The 20,440-nt window shown below is 40.0% G+C and overlaps 1 protein-coding gene across 7 annotated transcripts in view; it reads right to left on the minus strand.

Moving 5' to 3' along the window:
• LOC129778748 (nucleolysin TIAR) overlaps nt 1–20,440 on the minus strand; it is a 1,021,219-nt gene that overhangs the window by 39,685 nt on the left and 961,094 nt on the right. For all 7 annotated transcript variants that reach the window (XM_055785883.1, XM_055785864.1, XM_055785877.1 and 4 more), the window contains one exon: nt 10,214–10,316. In XM_055785883.1, coding sequence (XP_055641858.1) covers nt 10,214–10,316 — 103 coding nt within the window. The remainder of the gene's footprint in view (nt 1–10,213; nt 10,317–20,440) is intronic.

The following is a 20,440-nucleotide window of genomic DNA, read 5'->3' on the forward strand; positions in this document are numbered from 1 at the left end:
TTCAGTTTTTCAGTTTGAGTTCAAACCATTCCATATTCCATATTATCCTAATGCAGAAAATTATTTTTTAACGAGATTTTAGTATTTTTCTACAAACAACATTCAAATAATTCAAGTCATTGTTTGTTTTCCAAACAGATCAAATTTGTTTACGTTATTAAATGATGGTATTACGTACGCTTCATCGAACTTTCATTCACACACGCGCAAGTAACCTCAATTCGTCTAAAGCCAGCGAGCTGGAAGACTCATTGAATGAGCATAATGAATTAACGAAATACTTCAAAATACACTTGCTAAAATTACGAAATGACAATCACGCTATTGTAATCAATCTTGATAAAACGCCAGCTGTAGAGAAGAGCAAGTGTGTAAATTCAATGCGCAAGCGTTGCTGGAATCATAGTAGGCGACTGCACAGTGACGCAAGAAATTGTGATTCGAAGAAGAAACTATAATCTGAAATTCATCGTTGGCACACACGAACGACTTGGATTCCTACGACACAATCAGCAATAACGACGTGAGGAAGAATACATTACCTTGCGGTACGCTATCACAAGCAAGGCCGACACAGCCTTTTCATTGCCAGGCCAAAACACAATGCATTGTCAAGACATTACAGCGCGTGTGTCATGACATCACACCAAAATGAAGTCCGGTCGGATTCGGTCCCACCTGTTTCTAGATGTATTCGGCTGAATTGAAGAAGCGGGGATTTCCTTATGCACACATTTTTAGTTAATTGAGCTCCGTGTTCGCAGAAATGGTAATGGATATTCGGGTGGAATAAAAACGCTTTTAAAGCAAAAATATTACATGACAATTTTCTCTACATATCAAGTATGTGTTCTATATAAAAAAGTAACGCATTCTCTGCAAGTGGGGTAAAAAGTTTAGTTTGGGTCAGTACTATGTAGTCTATGTATATAAACGACATCGAGTGATAAATTTAATTCAAATTTCAACAACTTAAAATTGCTTTCCGGTCTACCAACCTGATAGAGAGTAAATTGCCCCACAAATACGGATGAATTATTTAGACGTTTATTTTGCGACAAGGCAAGATTGTCACATTTGCATAGAACGATTAAACCTAATTGAACGGATTTCAAAATGCAAAAGTCGTGAAATTTGCTCAAGTTTTAAACCTATGGAATTCCGGAATATGAATGAATGTTCAATACCGTTAATACAAGCATGGTTCATGACCCATGCGGTGAACTGAAAGTTTTATCGCCTTGCATGACAGATGGAAAATTTACAAAGCGTTTCAAAATTAGAATGAAGTGAATACTTCTCGATTGAATGACAATGACGAAATAAAATGGCGGAGCACACATTCACGGTTCCAAATAAGACGGTATAAGTTCTCTGGCGTATCGTTGGCTTCCCAATTTAAGAACTGGACCCAGTAGTCATAAATTTATCCGTCCATCTTGAAAATGACTAGCGTGTATTTTGCACTCACTTTTTTCTCTTCACATGCAACTTTTAAGAGATCAATGATGTCAGTTACTTTAACTTCCGTCAAAATGGTTTCATTCGTTCTTTTTTATCGAACATATTCGATTAATTTTATAAATCTATAAAACATTCAAACACACTCACAATACATTAGTTATTTTTTATTTAACAGCTAGAATACTCACTAGAATAAATTTATATGGCAGAACAACGTTTGCCGGGTCAGCTAGTAAAAAAATAAATTTAACTGAATTAACGTCATACCAGATTATTAAAATCAGAATAAGGATTGATACAGTTACTCAAACTCGAATTCGTTCACCACAAACATAATATTTTTTGCGATTTAAGCTCGGTCCGTTCTCAAATTATTAGATATAGGTCAGCCATCCGCGATTTCGAATCGCAGTTTCAATCCAGCTAGAGAGCAATCAACCAACATTCTGTCATTTTATTCGGTGGAAGTACCGCGCCGATTTTCATGTCATCTGATGGAGAGTGCCTCAGTATTCTTGCATGACACGCAAACATTATTGTCGTTTTTTTGCGTTACTAAAGGAAAATTAAAGCGGTAAAGAATAGTAGTATAACGGCGCAGGTGGAACAACATATAATCACCTGTATGTATCAACTGCCAAGAAGACCACCGTAATAGCGTTCATGCACAACACACAAGGAAACAAATTGCGACATATGGCCAGCTTGTGTATTGTTCTCGCGAGGACAAAAATAAATCTTCAATCAACGATCTGCAACTGCAAAACCACGCAAACTAGCGGCCCTTTCATTCCGTTAGGTGGAGACTGATTGTGTATGATTGAATCACACTTAAACTGTGTGTATAGAAGGAGAAACGTCAGGAGGTCATGAGTTCAATTCTCACTCCCAACATTCTTCCAAAAATGGAAGTAAAAGCCAAAAGTGTTGAAAGTCACTATAATACAGAAATTTAAAAAATATATATGGAAAAGGGTAACCAACTACGCAAAAAAGTTTATCCACCCCAAACAGAAACAAACGGATTCTGAAACTTTCTCGATTTAAAACATTTTGTCTAACTGTCATTTAGTGCTCTTCAAGTTTTCGTGCTCCAAATTTCAGTTTCGCGTTCAAAATTGGAAGTTATTTGTTGCAAAATGCCCAAAAAAGGACAACTTTCGATCAGCATCCGAAATATGATAATTGAACATCACAAAACTGGCAAACGCCGATATTGTTTAGCTTCACAAAGCGTGGTTCTATCTCACCGGCTCAGCGATCGGGCGTCCTTCAAAGACAACTGGCTGAATTGACAGAGCCATCGTGAAAAAGGCGGAGCTGAATTGGGGACTATCAGCTTCGACAATTGCGAAACAGATTGAAAGCGAGTTTTTCATTCAACTGACATCACAATCCGTACGAAATCGTCTTCATAAGAAAGGTCTCAAGGGCAGAGTAGCACCTAAGAAGCAATGGTTGTTTGCAAAAAAAGATTGAAGTGGGCCCAGGACCACGTTTCATGGACTAGAGATGACTGCAATAAGGTGTAATAATCTGATATGAGTTACTCAACCAATATTGGGTTTTCAACGAACTGAACATGACTCTGTTTTTTTTTCTGCAGGTAGAGTCATGGTGTGGGGATTTATGGCTACATCCGGCGTTGGAGAACTTGAATTCATCGATGGAATCATGACCAAGGAGGTTTAATTGGACATTTTGAAGCGAAAACTACCAGCGTCTGCACAAAAGCTCAAGTTGGAGCGCAGATATACGTTCCAACATGACGGAGATCCGAAGGACACCTCAAAGATGGCTTCGCAGTGGTTCAATGAAAAGCGTATTAAGGTTATGGAGTGGCCAGCACAATTTCCCGACCTTTATCCGATCGAACATATCTGGTCAATTTTGAAAATTAAGCTCCAGGAGCAAAACCATCAAACATCCAGCAATCGCGGCAGGTAATCTCAACTGAATGGGACAAAATCACCCCGGAAACATCTGCTAAGGTTGTTGAGTCGATGTCACGACGATGCCGAGCAGTTATTGAAGCCAAAGGTGGTCTTACGAAGTAGTCTCAAATGCAAAAGAATTGGTTTTAATTTTGAGCTCGCATGAATTGGCTTAGTTTTTACATAAATAATAATAAACTGAACAACAATTGACCGTGTTTTAAATTTCTGGTGGGTTTTTTGGAAGAAATCTATTTTTTCACTGGGGGTGGATAATTTTTTTTTGCACACTGTTTATATTGCTCTCGCGGGAACAAGAATGAATCATGAATCAGTCATCTTCAGCTTCTTCCTTAAAACCCCACATGCCATCGGTACTTTTCAAGGCCATAAAATCATTCTACCGAAGAGTTGTCTCTAAAATTTCAATGCATTCTAAAGTAATATCCGAAGTGAAAAAAGCGAATTTATTTTCAAATTTTTTGCCGAGAGAGAGCTTGTGTGAATTCAGTCAGAAGCCCCTTTCAAACGATAAGTCAACATTAATGAATTCGAGCATTGTTTTTGGTTTAAAAGTAACATCAAAGTGCGGCGCGTTTTAAGCCGGATGTGAAGAAGGTATTTTCCAGCGGTAAAATCTGTGTTCTTCGTTGAAAAACTGTAGGTGAAAATTTGTTGCGCATCGGTTGCTACCGTCGCCACATGGATTTAATCTTCTGTACTAGTGCTTCAGTGTCATTTTAGACAGATTAGGTTTAGAGAGATTATTAATTAATTTCTATCGTGTGTGTGTGTGTGTGTGTGTGTACTCTTGCCGGAAATAATTTCGTAGTACTCCGCAAACAATGCGATCATGGACACAACTCTTCTATTTTGTACAAACTCTCTCGTTCATATTGAGCTCGACCAAAAAACTCTAATCGTCAGTTTATCCATTTGAACTGTCTGAGACGGCCAACAATATCGTTCTTTGATTACCGCTTGTCCACAATGACTAATAAAATTGGGTTAAGCATGATGCAAAGGGCCATTCGAGAATACGCTTTTGAACAGAATATTTTTCTTTTCTCTTGAAAACCCCCAATTGTTATGAAGTTATCAATGTCCTCCGTTTGCATCTTCCATGAAGGTACAGCGCGAACTCGATTAAAGGGTGTGTCACATCAAATTGCATCACGGAAAAAATGCTGTAGAAATTCGCCCAGTAGACCGATCCTTTTGAAAATTTTAGACAGTAAAATAAAAACTATTAAACAACTTTTGGCATTTTCCATGTTTCATACTTCGAGCCCAAGCCCGTATGCTCGCACCTTCCTCTTTACCCCGTCCATAAGGTTCTGTACAACGTCAGGTTGTAGTTTTTTTTTAACAGAAATCCATTTTCTCTTGAAGTCCGCCTCCGATTTGACAACTTTTGGGTTCTTCCGGAGGGCCTGCTTCATAATCGCCCAATTTTTCTCTATTGGGCGAAGCTCCGGCGCGTTGGGCGGGTTCATTTCCTTTGGCACGAAGGTGACCCCGTTGGCTTCGTACCACTCCAACACGTCCTTTGAATAGTGGCACGAAGCGAGATCCGGCCAGAAGATGGTCGGGCCCTCGTGTTGCTTCAATAGTGGTAGTAAGCGCTTCTGTAGGCACTCCTTAAGGTAAACCTGCCCGTTTACCGTGCCGGTCATCACGAAGGGGGCGCTCCGCTTTCCGTAAGAGCAGATCGCTTGCAACACCATGTACTTTTTGGCAAACTTGGATAGTTTCTGCTTGCGAATCTCCTCCGGAACGCTGAATTTGTCCTCTGCGGAGAAGAACAACAGGCCCGGCAGTTGACGAAAGTCCGCTTTGACGTAGGTTTCGTCGTCCATTATCAGGCAATGCAGCTTCGTCAGCGTTTCGGTGTACAGCTTCCGGGCTCGCGTCTTCCCCACCATGTCTTGCCTTTCGTCACGGTTAGGAGCCTTCTGAACCTTGTATGTACGCAGGCCCTCCCGATGCTTGGTCCGCTGGACGAATGAACTTGACAAATTCAGCTTATTGGCGACATCCCGGACCGAACTTCTCGGATCACGTCTGAACTGCTTAACTACGCGCTTGTGATCTTTTTCAATGACGGAGCATCCATTTTTGCCGTTCTTCACCTTCCGGTCGATTCTCGAAGTATCGTTTTAGTACTCTGCTGACCGTGGATTGGACGATTCCCAGCATCTTACCGATGTCCCGATGTGACAACTCCGGATTCTCGAAATGAGTGCACAGGATTAATTCACGACGCTCTTTTTCGTTCGACGACATTTTTCCAAATTTACGAAAAATTGACAGTGAAGCATGGCCAACGTGATCTATACACTCTTATCTGATTTTAAAGCGAAAGCTGAAGATATAATTCCTAAAAATTAAATTTCTACAGCGTTTTTTCCGTGATGCAATTTGATGTGACACACCCTTTATATACAGTTTCGGATTTGTATATAATCGAATCCTGTATATAATCGAGTAAAAAAATGTGTTTCAATCATTTTTTATGCATATGTTATTCGTTTTTTCAATATAAAAAGAGAATTTAAGAGAATTTGATTCATTTCTTCAAAGTCATAAAATACCTTTCTCATACAAAAAAATTTGAATTCATTCGGGAGGTGATAGAGGATTATATTTTATGGAAAAAAATCCTTCTACACATATGTTCGAATTTCAACAATGAGAGAGTTATAAATTTTTTTTTTGTTTCGGAACCTGTTGCCTAAAACTGGCGCTACATTAAAAAGTACGCTACAGAAGACGATTCTGTTACATCTAAATTAGTGGATTGAAATAATATTTTGGAAGCGAAAAACATCAAAGTTGGTAATTTCTAATGTGTTATTATTAATTTTATCCTGAAAATTCATATTGAACTTGATAATTTCTACCATTTGAATTGAAGCTTTCTAACCGCTCTACAGTTTGTCTTTGATACCCAACTTCTATCTATCTTAATTTCGCAGTAACATCGATATAAACAATTCCTGGTGAAAATTCAAAATCTTCAAAAATCACGATTTTGACCCCACTTAAATTTCACTTTAACGTTGAAAATTAATATTTTTGACGTGGGACTACGTCTAACCGGAATATATGGAGGGTAAAAGGAAAACCTAAACACAGAACATGCAGGAAAAAATGAAAGATTTCGAATGCTTATAGCTCGAACATTTCGTACTGGATAGAAGAGATGTTTGCATCACTTGATAGGGAATATTTCTACGCATCTATCGCAACTAACAAAATGTTGTTTTTCATTAGATAAACAATTGAATAACTGTAAAATATTAGGCGTTATCTAAACGCCCTAACTGCATCGTTTTGATTAGCCCGATTTACGGTTTCCCTAACACAGCCATCAAAACCAAGCAGCCTTGGGGAAATCGGCATTGCAAATACATGAAAGTAGGGGGACTTTTGTTCTCATCGAAAAATGTTCCCTAACACAGACTTTAAAACCAAGCAGCGAAATCTGCATTGCAAACACACGAAAGAGCCTAGAGGCGAGTGAACTGAAAAGTTTAAACACTCTTAAAGCCAAAAAGAAGAAAAAGAACACACGAAAGTAGGGGGAGCTTTTGTTCCCACCGAAATGTGTTCCCTAATAGAGATTTCTAAACCAAGGTGCCTGGGGAAATCGGTATTTCAAATTCATGCAAGTCGGGGGTATTTTTGTTCCGACTGGAATGTGTTTCCCTAACACAGACTTCAAATCCATGAAGCGTGGGGAAATCGGCATTGCGAATTCATACAAATCGGGGGTATTTTTGTTCCGATTGAAATGTGTTTCCCTAACGCAGACTTCAAAACCGAGGTTTCTGGGGAAATCGGCTCTGCAAATAAATGCAAACTGCGAGTACTTTTGTCCTCGCTTGCCTTTGTGCAGAGTGGAATATGTCTGTCCTAACATGATCTTCTAAACTTAGGAACCTGGGAAAATCGTGCAGCCACTAGAAGCGAATGAACTTCCCAGTTTCAAGCAAATTCGAGATTCGAGAAGTATGTACACTTTTGGGATGTAAACTTCAGAGGGAAATGTAAAATAAAATAATCGTTTGATAATTTTTTTTTGTCTTTATTGGAAAGATTTTCAGCCTTAGGCTGGTTCATCAAACGTTTGATAATTCTTCCGTACATATATTTTGTTCTAGTCATCATACCAAACGTAAAAGGTCCGTCATTAAATTTACTTGTAACGAAGAACAATCAATCACAATAAATGAATTGACTTTACACGGCATTTGTTCATTTTTTTCACTCACAGAGCAAATATATTGAACTCAATTGAATTTGGAAACTGTTTCATTCAATCAAGAATTTAATCAATACAAACGAATGATTGCTAAGCTAAGGTAGTTCCACGTGAACCTTGCGGTTATATCATAGATATAACCCACTCATTTTTTCGTGAAGTTAGTCACATTTGAAATACAAAAAAAAAAGAATTTTTTTCAAACTGTATATAATCGAGTCCAAAATTGTATATAGTCGAATCTCATATAATCGAGTCCGACCTGTATAGGCAAACCACCTACTACAGCACCGCTTTCATTATTCATAATTCCAGGACTAATTCTGTATTTGTTATGAACTTCTAGCCGTGCTGAGCTGTTGAATCTGACCAGAAACAATTATAGGTGATAGATATCGAAACCCTTGTGTTTGAGTTGTACATGGAAAGACAACAAGACGCAATGAGAGGCATGATTTGGAGATTTGAAATAACTCCTCGTATTTCCCAGACGTTCTCCTTTTTGAGACAACATGCTTTGATAAACGACGAAGTAAAAAAGTTGGATCGATTCGAGGATTGCGTCAAAAAGATTTCATCGACGCAAGGTTCGTAACCTATCCGAAAGAAGTGACCCTTTTGACCAGTGATGAACAATACTCTGAATCCTGGATATATAACCAACTTGTTAGTTGGAATAAGTTAGATTTGCCAATATAAATTTCTAACATTCAAAAGAGTAACATATTTATGCCGTCGTTATACATTCATACATTTATGCAATTGTTTTCCATAACTCGAACCAGTTTGGATAGATGAATGAATAAATCTAGGGTTGGTTTTGCTCGTTTCATCTCCATACTCTCGACGTCAATCATGGATCATCTGTTCGCTTCAATCCGAATGATTACATCGAGTAACTATTTTCAAAATGCAAAACCTGTGCTCCTCGCCGCCGTCACTTCCGCTTATCTCTTCAAAACGGTTCAAGCGCACCGTAATTGCTGAATATTTCATTTCATTTCCCATGATTACCAAACAATATCTGCTGAGCTGTGTTGTTCACACATACATATGCATACACACACACACACACACACACACCTTCAAATCCCCGCACTCGTCTCTATTCCCTCCGACCCTTGCCCATAGAAAGTGGAACAATTGCCAAATGCTTAAAATTTTCCGCACGATTTAATTCAATCTCGCCTGAACGGGTCGATCAAGGGGGAGGGGATCCTGGGCGGCCAAAAAGGGGCATCAGTCAACAACAGAAAGCAGCACACCTGTCCACCGTCGATCACACCATTACCCACCTCTCCACCTATCCCTTTCTCCTCCCACCCCGTGGTGCTTTTCGCTTTTTGAACTGGCACAAAACAACACACGCATCACAGTGGCAGTAGAAGTAGCAGAGGTAGAGGATGTGAGGGGCACCGGAACGAGGGGCGATAATGACGATGATGAGTCCTGCAATGCGACGCGTGTGCCCTGGGTTGCGTGCGAGGTTGTAAGCAATCTCAGGCGACACGAGGGGTGAGAAGAAAATATGACGAGAGTTTCGAGGGGATTCTACTTTTTTTTTCGGGTTGCTTTCCCTTTTCGCTGGAAGCGGCTAATGGAAACGGCTGGATGATAAGGGTGATAATAACGCCAGCAAACGATTATGGAAAGGATGATTACGCAGCAGCAACGAGGGGCACCCCTCATTTAGCAACCACTTACCAAGGGGTCTTGCATAGCCACAGACAAAGCAGCGGCGCTCTGTTGTTGTATTCAATGAAATATCTATTTAATATTTAATGGCCAATATCGTGTTATGAATATTTCAAGCAACTCATGACGAGTTAAGCCCACGCGTCAGAGAATGCCGATGGACGGGTTGCGATTGCATCGATCGAGTGAATCCCGTGCAGATTGTATACGCTATTCATCAAATTGTGTTATTTTTATAACACAATCGCATCCCAGCGTTCCTTTGTTTTAGCGAGAAAAAAAAATTCCTTTCACTCTCAAGGATCGTTAGGCCCTCCCGGCTTTCACCAATTGTGCGCTATTTGGACGTCAATTTGCCATGTACCTGTCCAAACATGAACCCATCACTGGCAGCAGTGGCTCTCGAAAGCTAAACAAACCCGAACCCGGCACATGGTGATGATATTCAGACTGCAGTTCAGCGTCATCCCACCCCCACATTCACTGCCAGTCACATGGCAAACAAAAATGTAAAGGGATAAGCTAACAGAGGAAGTTAAAACGGTGAGCTCAACACCACACATACAAACACACACACACATACACACATAGAACTAAAAGTCACCGAGAGACTGTGAGTGAGACACAGAGGGGGTAGTGAGTGAGCGAGAGACAGCGAAAACCATTTTTTTTCGACTATTCATCTTTAGATCTTACATATATAGAGAGAAAGAGTGATTTTGACGAGTATCTTGTTTGTTTGTTAGTTAGTTTTCCTCTTGTTTGCTCGCTTATTCGTTTTGTTATCACTCTTTCGGAATGTGATGAAAATTTTCAGAGTTTATAGAGAGGATTAGATGGAAAAACTACTTACACTCTGGCTTAGTAGCCGGGGGTTTTCTGGTGGCCCAGTTTGTCCTAATGGATCTCGATCCAAGCCATTGTCCATTCATGGCAGCGATTGCATTCTCCGCTTCCTGTGGATAAACGAGAGGAGAAAAAAAAAAGTTATAAACGAGGGGAATGAAAGTGAGACGAAATACTTGTGTATAGCATCACAAAAGCTGATGACCTGGCACCTGACACTCAACTACTACTGGTGCTGCTGCTGCTGCTGCTCGCAATGATTGTTGAGCTCGGCAAGTAGTGAGTGGTGTTGTTGGGTTTTGTATAATCATTCTTCACTCTCTACATTTCACCACTCGGGTGGCAGAGCAGCGTTTAATATTGAAGTGCATCGCTCATCTCGTCACCGTCAACGTCGTCGTCAGCATCACATCACCAACAACAGCTCCATGGCTGGCTGCTGACTGGCTGCTGTGTTATTGAGAACTTTCTTCCCTGCTGCTACTACTTCTATGCTTTGCCACCCACATCGCACAGCGGCAACCACAGATAGAGGTTCGTAGGAACGGGATCCACACGGGTGGAGTAGTCCTTCGAGTAAGTTAGCGTTTGACAACGCACTCTCTGCTTCCAGACTCGGATTGAAGAGGGTGCCAAAAGTGACAATATTGTGACAAATTCTGTGCTCCTGGAAGCTGCTACTTTGTCACGCATTGCTCGGTGCTGTCCGGTACCCCCTTGCCCGAAACGTGGGCGGTGTCATGCCATGATTGGCGGCGGGTGGGCGGTCTTTCCGGGGAATTAGGTCGCCACGGGAGGTATGATGATTCGGTATGATCGGTGATAAATAGGAGTTTGGATTCATTGATTTATCAATCGAATCATGTTTTTTTTTCATTCATTCAGTTTTGGAAACTCATTCAATGGGGGAGAAATTTCCTTCTGTCGCAGCAGGAGTAGGACTTGCGGTTTGTGTGCGTAAATTCTAGGCGCCCATAAATTTGAAAGTATTTGAACAAAGCACAAATAGAGTTTTGTGTGTATCGAGATTCATTTCGAGAGGTTCATCTGTCACAGCTTATCACAAACTACAGTTATTTAAGTGTCACTACCTTAATATTCGTATATAAAATGGAAAAAGAGGAATATCGAATTTTGATCAAGCATTGTTTTACGATGGAAATAACTCCTGAATAAACAATGCAGTGATTGACGAAATGTTATTCCACTTCTGCTCTTTTGAGAACAATAGTTTACCGGTGGTTTAGTGAATTTAAAATGGACCCTACAAGCACCGCAGATGCACCTCGCTCTGCAAGGCCAAAAGCGGCTACAAATCCAGGAATCGTAAAACAAGTGCATCAACTCATTGTGAACGATCGTAAAGTGAAGTTACGCGTGCTAGCTGAGGCCGTAGGCATTTCAAAAGAACGAGTGGGATACATTTTGCACGACCGTTTAGACATGAAAAAGCTATCCGCGCGATGAGTGCCGCGTTTGCTGATCGCCGACCAAAAACAGCGACGCGTTGATGATTCAACAGCCGGTTTGGTGTTGTTGAAGCGTAATCGAGTGGACTTCTTTTGACGTTTTGGGACAATGGATGAAACGTGGATCCATCACCACACTCCTGAGTCCAATAGGCAGTCTGCAGAGTGGCACTGAGGCATATTTCGAAGACTTAGACCAGGGGTTCTCAAACTATTTTGGGCAAGAGACCGTTTTTCCAGAATGAAGTCATACCACAGACCCCCTAGAGCTAAATTTCTTTGAAAATCTTATCTCTAGGTCCTTTTTCTTACTGAATAATAATCAATTTAGAAACATTGCAGTTAGTTCAATGAATAAACTTGACAGTTTTCTCTCAACAAATTCAACAAAATAAATAGACATGAAATTTTTTTTAAATCAAGCGTAATAATTAATTATTAATACATATTACTCACAAACTATTAAAACATTCAAATCGCAAACCAATATATCCGCTACTATCAAAATATTAAAGTACGGTTCATTTTTGTTTGGTTAAAGCCTTAAATCTTCGCGTTCGTTGATTTTCAAATGGTTCCTTCGGTTTTGGGCAGAGATCGAAATGCTCGCCGATTTGAGACGAAAAACATCCGTTTTCACCCACAAGGAAAAATAGCTGAGAATATAGGAGGCGAGAGAATGTTATACGCTCACTTCGATTCTCGCGAGAGATTCAATGCCTATTTTTATTTTTCATCGAGTTATGATTGCCGAAAAATGGTTTCGTTTTCAGTGACTTCTTGATGCCGATAATGGTTTTTCACTACTTCAGTACAGCTGAAAACGTTGCATGAATATATGCGGCAATATTGGGTTTCATAGTGAAATGAACATGAGATGGATTAATATTTGTACAATTCAGACGCTGTCCAAATGTAGATCGTTTGGACGTTGTCCTAACAGACTAACGTTGGTAAAGTTAGCTATGATTTTTCGCTTCATATTTTCAGTACCAAATCAATGTCCTGGAAAAAAGGTAATGAAGATGGTGGTTTTTCAAGCGACATAGCATGCGCTGCCATAACTATTTCTCAAATAGTGACGTCAGTCGTTGTGTTTATATTTGATTACCTACCACATCCATGTGAAAATGCAATTTTCAGGAAGTGTTTTATCAATTAAAAACGTACATTTTATAAGAGTTCCCGCTGAATATGAAGCTAATGTGACAGCGTGCAGTGAATATTTGTGAAATCACGTCGAAAAATACGGATGAAAGTGATATTTCCATGTGCCATATTCACTCCCCCACGTTTATAGAAACAAACGAACTTTCATTATTTTAACGTTACGAAGTTGTTGTTTTGAAGGCTTTCAGTGTCGGTGTGTATGTTGTGAGAAAATAATGGGCAATTAATAAAAATTTCACCGAAAATGTTTATCGTGCATCCGAGCGAGGATTTCGATCTATGGTTTTGGGTTGTTTGTAACCACACCAAAACCTTTTTCGACAAGGTATCATGATGAAAAAATGAGAAGATATTTTTCAGCAATGTCCCATAACGCGAGATATTGTGTTTCAACGTTGCGTTGTAACCAGAACTTATGACAACTTTGTACTCCTGCTTCTCATCTGTACTGATGATAATCAACTTTTCTTGCGTTAATATCTTGGCTCATTCCAGGGATGTAATATATTACGAATTTATTATCCATTTAGGAATTTGAAAATATTGAAGATCCTGAAACATCTTAGTAAAATCATTGTGTAATACGTCCAGGTGAGTAACATATGATAATATAACATGATCTTGAAGCTTTTGTAATAATTTTGACAAATGCGGAAACTGCATTTTTTTCTGCCTAAATTTTATTTTTAAAGTTTTGTCAGAAAGACGGCTATTATTGGTATTGTTTCAATAAAGTTGAAATCGTCACCCGCTACTGAAACAGAAATTCAAAAAAGCTGAAAATCTTGCTAAGCGAGAGCATCTTGGTGGTCAGCGACCTCCAGCGTGTAGAAGTAACCAAGTAAAGATTTCGTCGTTTTTCTCATATAGCTGAGCAAATAATCGAGACAGACAGAGCTTCATTTCATTGGGTAATGTAGACACGTCCAGCTGGTCACAAAATCTGTTGGTCTATAATAAATACTCAAGTTAACTGTAATAATTTTATTTTGTTTATTTGAATTTGAAAATGGTTTTCTTCGTATTAAATGTGTATATTTTCAAAATACAGATAAATTCAAAACGTACCTGAAGGATTTATACGCTTAAACATTAACTTGCACGAATCGGTCCACGAGTTTTAACTTGCCGAATTTTTCATCTTGTACTTTTTGTACTTTTTTTCATCTAGCGCACACTCATCGTCTTATTGAGTTTCTAAAATGTACAGCAATAATAGTTTCTACTAAGATATTACTCATTCTTACAACAGGCTGGTTCACACTACTTATTCAGCATCTTGAAAGTTTCAAATAAGAACTTGTGTTATTTAACGCTAGGTTTACTGACGTTTCTTATATTCCTATATTAATTCGACCCGTGGACGAATACATATAACCAGTGTTGCCACATCTTTAAAAATCTTTCATCATCTGTACTTTTTCTTCCAAAAATCTGTACCAAAAATCTATACCATCGAAAATATTCGTTGTAGACGAAGAACAAATTTATTAGCATGAAAAAAATACTCATTTATTTACTACAAATACTACATTTACATTTGCAGGTCATTAGTCTGTTTGACGATGCTTATACATAGTTTTTCAGAATCTAAACCTCATACGATCCTCCCGCCACGATGTTTATTCAAATCTTTTGATCTCAAAATAAAATCTTTTGATCTCAAAATAGCGTTCATCGTATATCGTTGCTAAGCAGATTTCGAAGCTTATTTTTGTTCTGATTATATTCAGAAAAAATCGCTCGACAGTTGCCAGGAGTGAGGCACAGTGAGAACAATACAAACAAGGCATCCAATCGTTTTCTAAAACTGTGATTTCCTTACGAAGTAATTTTATCTTTGGGGTACCGAATTGATTCCACAGGTCTTGTACATTCCCATTGTAGAATCCAGGAAACGTTTCTAACACAACGTTTGTGCTTGTCCAATTGGAAAAGTTTCTGAACTTTAACATTGCCGCAGCCTTGAGCGTCGGATCATCATAATGGAATCTTTTTCTCATTAGCTTGATCAACTCCACGGAAAAACTGCGACAAATATCCTTAATCTTTCTATACTCTCACATTGGTCTGACAGACCGAGAGTTGAGGTGGCTGAATAAAATGACTATTAAAACTGTATGGAGTTTAAGATGAAATATTTTCTGAAGTTCTTTCATTATATTATACCCTTTTCTTTAAATAAATAGAAATTACGCCCAAAAATACACAATAGTAATATTATGGAGACAGTCTGTGAATATATAAGTTACGATTTTGCGCGCGAGTACAGGAGAGTTAAAAATTATCTGCCATTCGCTGTCCATTGTTCCGATAGTTTTTTCTGCTGCTATTCCAACCTAAGATTTTTTGCCGCTTTACAAATAATCTTCAAATTTGATGGCATTGGACATTGAAACAATGAAGACTCCTCGCAGATATTAGTGAAAATGATCAAATAAAAATCTTTCAGCTCTTCATGTAGCATCGTGAATTCAGGTTTTTCAACCTGGAACAAGCCTCTTAGACGATCCTTGTAAGAAATTCCGACCTTATGAAACTGATCAATTATTGCATTGTAAATGCTTTTATGATCAGCAGCACCAAGCGACACTGCGGCGTAAAAGTCATCATATGTACCTTAATGTTGCTTTGTTCAAATGTAAGAAATTTCACACGTGGAGAAATCGGTAGTTTTTGACGAAAATATGTACCCTGTACCGTCTGTACGTGTACCTGTACCTGTACGTGTGGCAACACTGCATACAACTACACTTAGTACACTATGAGTAAAAAAATTAAAGTATGTATAATTGAGGTTCACAATAACGTAATAAGTGATACTGATTCAAAAAATTGTCTAGTATTTCATTTTCCAATACTCGAACTAAGCAATTGAAATTTTTGAAACCTCTTCGCACTCTGACTTCAATTGGTATTCTGTGTTTCGCTATTTATATTGTTGCTTCTCGGCAACAGCTGTTTATTGCTTGTTTCATTTGAGATTATTTGATATCGGATCGAAGTATTGTCGGTACATTCCTATTTATCATTGTTGTGATGTTTACATGTTTTCGCTAAATTTTGTCTACATTACGATCGCGTCAAATTGACGCAGGTATACCACATAGAGAATTTCAATATTTTAACGCTTTTAAAGAAAATAAACATCAATATATGTATATTTACCTCGATCTTGCATACAAAAACGTAGTAAGAAACACATAACGTTCCACATGATGAGGCTTGGTTTAGTTGGAGTGGCATATTTATCCAGGGTCAAAGCCACTAAAGCTTTAATAAACAGAACATTGTATGTGGATATTCACCTATGACCGCTTTGCCCTCAAACATCAAAGTAATTACTAAGCTAATAATTCGCTAAGATTAAACAAAATATATGTTCACCCCTCCTAGTATATGTGAACAGTCGTCCAAACTGATGATTTGTCCAATATACCAGATAAAATAAACTAAATTTCACGAGAAATTCCTTAGATACCATGCGCACAGAACTACGGCCGAATGGCTATCGAGAGTGTAATTTCTGTTTTTATTTGTATATTGACATGCGACAGCTCTACTGACATACAGGGTGACTCAAAAGTCATTAGATTCTTTAAACATAAGGCGACTCTCAATACGGCGTCTATAGTCAATAGTTATACTACCAAACAAGCAGGTGACCACTTTGCCCCCACTACCTCTAAGTGGAAAAAGCCACATATGAACACTGTGTTTTCGTTATTGTGCTTCCCAGTTGCCTGGCTTCTAGGATACGTTGAGAATCGTCATGTTACTTCGAAGGAAAAATATCACTTATACCGGCGTGAATCTCAGAATGACCTTCGAGGCAGTTTGGCCGTCAAGATGAAACTATTTTTGCCGCGAACGGATTTTAGCGAATTACATACTAAACGAATCGGAAATTCCCTAAGATTTGTTTAATATGCTATACATTAGAATCCCCTGGTTTGTAAATGGTTAAAATTCATGAAACCTTTAGGCGTTTCCATTTTTCCACACATTTGTTCTGTCCATTTGTGTGCTTTCCCGAGCAGAGCTGTCAATAACGAGCAACTTATCGACGACCAACGAAGGGAAAATCCTAGGATTTGATGTCGCCGTGAACAAAGGAAAAGTAGAAGAATGAAGGGGAATATTTGTCTAGAGTATAAACAGTGGATCTCGCTGAGGCAAACTTTCATTCGGCATCGGACTGTTGAGCAATCCAGTTCACTTTGCTTTCGCTGCGCTTCGATCTAAGATTGGACTCCACCAGTGGTAATCCAACTTGGATATCGTCGTTTGCTTTTTCTGTTCGTTATTCGTGATTCGTATCGTGTGTTTTTCGTCCCGCGTCATAAATTGGACGTTTCGCGTAGTGTGTGATGAGCAAGAAGAAGAGGGAGGCAGGCTCTAGCCCTGCAAAAAACGAACGAAATTTCGAGGCAAGCGTCATCTAATGATGCACGCGATGTTGGCGTAGTGCAAAGCGCTCGCACTGAACCGAGCCTTCGCGAGTGTGACACCGCATCGAACAACAGCAAAATAGGCGATTTCGGCGCGTCGGTCGAAAATGTAAACGGCTTCTTTGGTGCCTTTGAGAATGCATCAATGCATTAAACTGACGTTATGGCGAAGCAGGCGTTCAGGTTATGTTCCAAAAAATATTTGGGGAATACCAAGCATCTTGAATGTCTTACTGGAATGTTATAAGTTATTTCGGTTCGCGTGCCAGTCGCAAAACTGCCTTCAACTAGGATTGCATTTGCGCTAAAATTGATCATAATGAAGCATTGCTACTGTTTTCGAGGTTGTTGATATTAACAAAAAGAGGTTTATTTCGCTTGTTTAGTCACCAAGAAAGTAAATGTCGTTCTGGAGTTTTGTATGTGATTAGGTTTCGCTTACCAGTAGCAAAAATTCCTCCACTAAGGGTGAAAGCTGCGTTTCTCTCGAGCATGAGAAAGTAACGCAACTTTTTTTGAGGCCAGTAATATCAACAAAAGCGTTTCTTTTGAGAATAGCGCAAAATGGTGAGAAGTATTTGTATTCCTAGTAGCTTCAAGCCACCAATGTATGGTTCTGTATGCATGCTATGGCGAACGCTTGTTTGGCGCTTGGTTTACGTTGTACGAACGATGCCTAAAGGTGCGATTGCTTTGAGGCAATACTAAATAACATGTAGCATGATATTTGATACTTGCAAGTGTTGTCATTGTTGTTGTTTCCATTCGGTGCCAAAGATATATTGATGTAGGTAGTTATGAGATGTGGAATAATGGTGCTGGTGTAACATGTATATAATCGACTGTAGCCGAGTCTATGTCAATTGCGAAAAAGGCCACCGGAATAGCGTTCGAGGTAATTTTTCGATGCATTGACATGAAATAAATTGCGACATATGATCAGCTAGTGTATTGTTTTGCAAGGGCAAGAATGAATCATCAATCAATTATCGTCAACTGATTCTACAATGAAAAACCATTTCAAAGATTATTCTACTAAGCAGTTGTTTCTAAAATTTCACAGCATTATAGAATAATATCCGAAGGTATAAACAAGCGACTTATATAAAATAACAGCGTAGTTCTACGTCAACAATGCGATCGTATCTTGGACACAACCTCCTATGATTTTTTCTCAGTCAGTTTGGCCGAAGGGATTGTCCTCTATATTACCAATCCCACTTCCATAAGTTCTCAGATTTGACTATCCCTGAATATCTTTTCGATAAACCGACAACCGATTTACTTTGAAGAAGTTTTCTCAAAGCTAATTGCGCTGAAAGATACTCTCGATATTTTCGACCACTCCGCACGCGAGTAGCCAAAAGGTTACCTGAAATTGATTCCCCATTTGGCGAGGAAAACTTGTTCCATTTCGGCAATATCTTCAATGGAGCCAGAGGGCCTTCCCCCCGCGCCAAGGGAGTGTTCATTTACATCGGTAGGCAGACACTGCGCGGGATCAAAGCGACTGGAAACACACCACTCGAGGCACCGAAACCGAAACTTTATTGCGCTGCCGATGTCAGAAAGCCAACAGCATCAGCAATTTGTGCAGAGCAAATTAATAATTTAAAGCCCGCGAGGATAATTCATGTAAAGTTTATGAACGAATTCAACCAGGCAGCGAGCGGTCGTTCGCTAGTTCGGAATTCCAGTATTCCACCAGAGCATACACACAAAGGTAACGCACGCCTTTCGACACAGCCACCCACCCACTCCTGCTGCTGCTGCTGCTGCTGACTCTATATTGGATTCCGCGGATGGCACCGTTTTTCTTTTCCTGCGTGTCACCGTTTCGGAGTGACCTTTTTCCCGAGTCCACGTTCGCGCTTTCATCGTATGCAGCGCCGTCATCTACACCGTCATAAGGTAGCGGTATTTTACGACGTTTTAGAATTAATATTTCACCTGGAGGAAATGTGTTTTTCACGGCTATCGAGCGGTGGTGATGGCGGACCTCTGCGACACGATTTCGCAAAGCGAATGCGAGTGGAGCCGTGCGAACATTTTGAATCGAAATCGGAATCGGGTCCCCTTCTGGAGTCAAACTAGCAACTCCGCGAACCATTTGATATGGTGCCAATGGTGCTGGTGCTGGCCGCGGAGGATCAGGTTGTCGCTTTGAAACGAATCCTCGCCGCGGCAATAGAAACGCATCATCGAGTGCAACACAGAGAACGCAACACCTTTGTGCACCATTTCCCATGGATGGTGCTGTTGACGGTGGAAGGGAACCTGGCCAGCCGTCCACTTGTTCGCAGCATTTCCGCCGCTCAACTTCGGAAATTATCATTTGAATATTCTAGAAGCTCTCTACACGTTTGCCGCAGTTCGGTACGCGCTATGCATCGACCGGGGCCATACGTCTGCTGGAGCCGGCCGGACCGTTCCGACCGGTGTTCCGCGTTTTCAATTATTTACAGTTTCAATAATGAATCTCGCATGCAAATAAAGTACCAACCCGGCAATGCGAAGCGGAGAATGGATGAGAACAGAACGCACGGAACACGTCATCGGCGGTGTCCATCTGCTGCAGAGTCTCACCCAAACTCGAACCACAAACGCACACATGATTGAATCAGATACCATTTAAAATTGGATTCCGTCTCGAAAGGTCCCCCGGGAAATCGCGAGAATCTGATGAGGAATCTCCTCAGAAATCGAAGGATGCTATCTCTCTCTCTCTCTCTCGCGTGCGAACAACCGACCGTTCGTCCCTGTTCATGTTCCGTGAATCATCTGGCCGCTGCTGGACCATATAGTCGAGAGCAAATTAGAACACCGCGAATGTGGCACGGTGTGTGTGTGTGTGTGTGTGCGTGTATCTTTGTTTGTGTGCATTCGGATGAAATTAGCAAACGAACGATCGTTACGGAGCAGACAATAATTGGAATGCACTGATGAATGTGCATTCCGCTCGCCATGGCCGGCACTCGTTGCGTTGGCCAGGAGAACTCGAACTATTTCGGACGGGAGAGAGAAAAACGTTATTAGTTAATTGCAACAGGATGCTGATGATATGCTGATTACAATTGGTATTGCATGTTTTTGTGTGAATGGATGGTTTATCGTCAGATTGAAATTCCTGCTGTTAGGTGCGTA

Source organism: Toxorhynchites rutilus, chromosome 1 (assembly GCF_029784135.1).
Source record: "Toxorhynchites rutilus septentrionalis strain SRP chromosome 1, ASM2978413v1, whole genome shotgun sequence".
Lineage (NCBI taxonomy): Eukaryota > Metazoa > Arthropoda > Insecta > Diptera > Culicidae > Toxorhynchites > Toxorhynchites rutilus.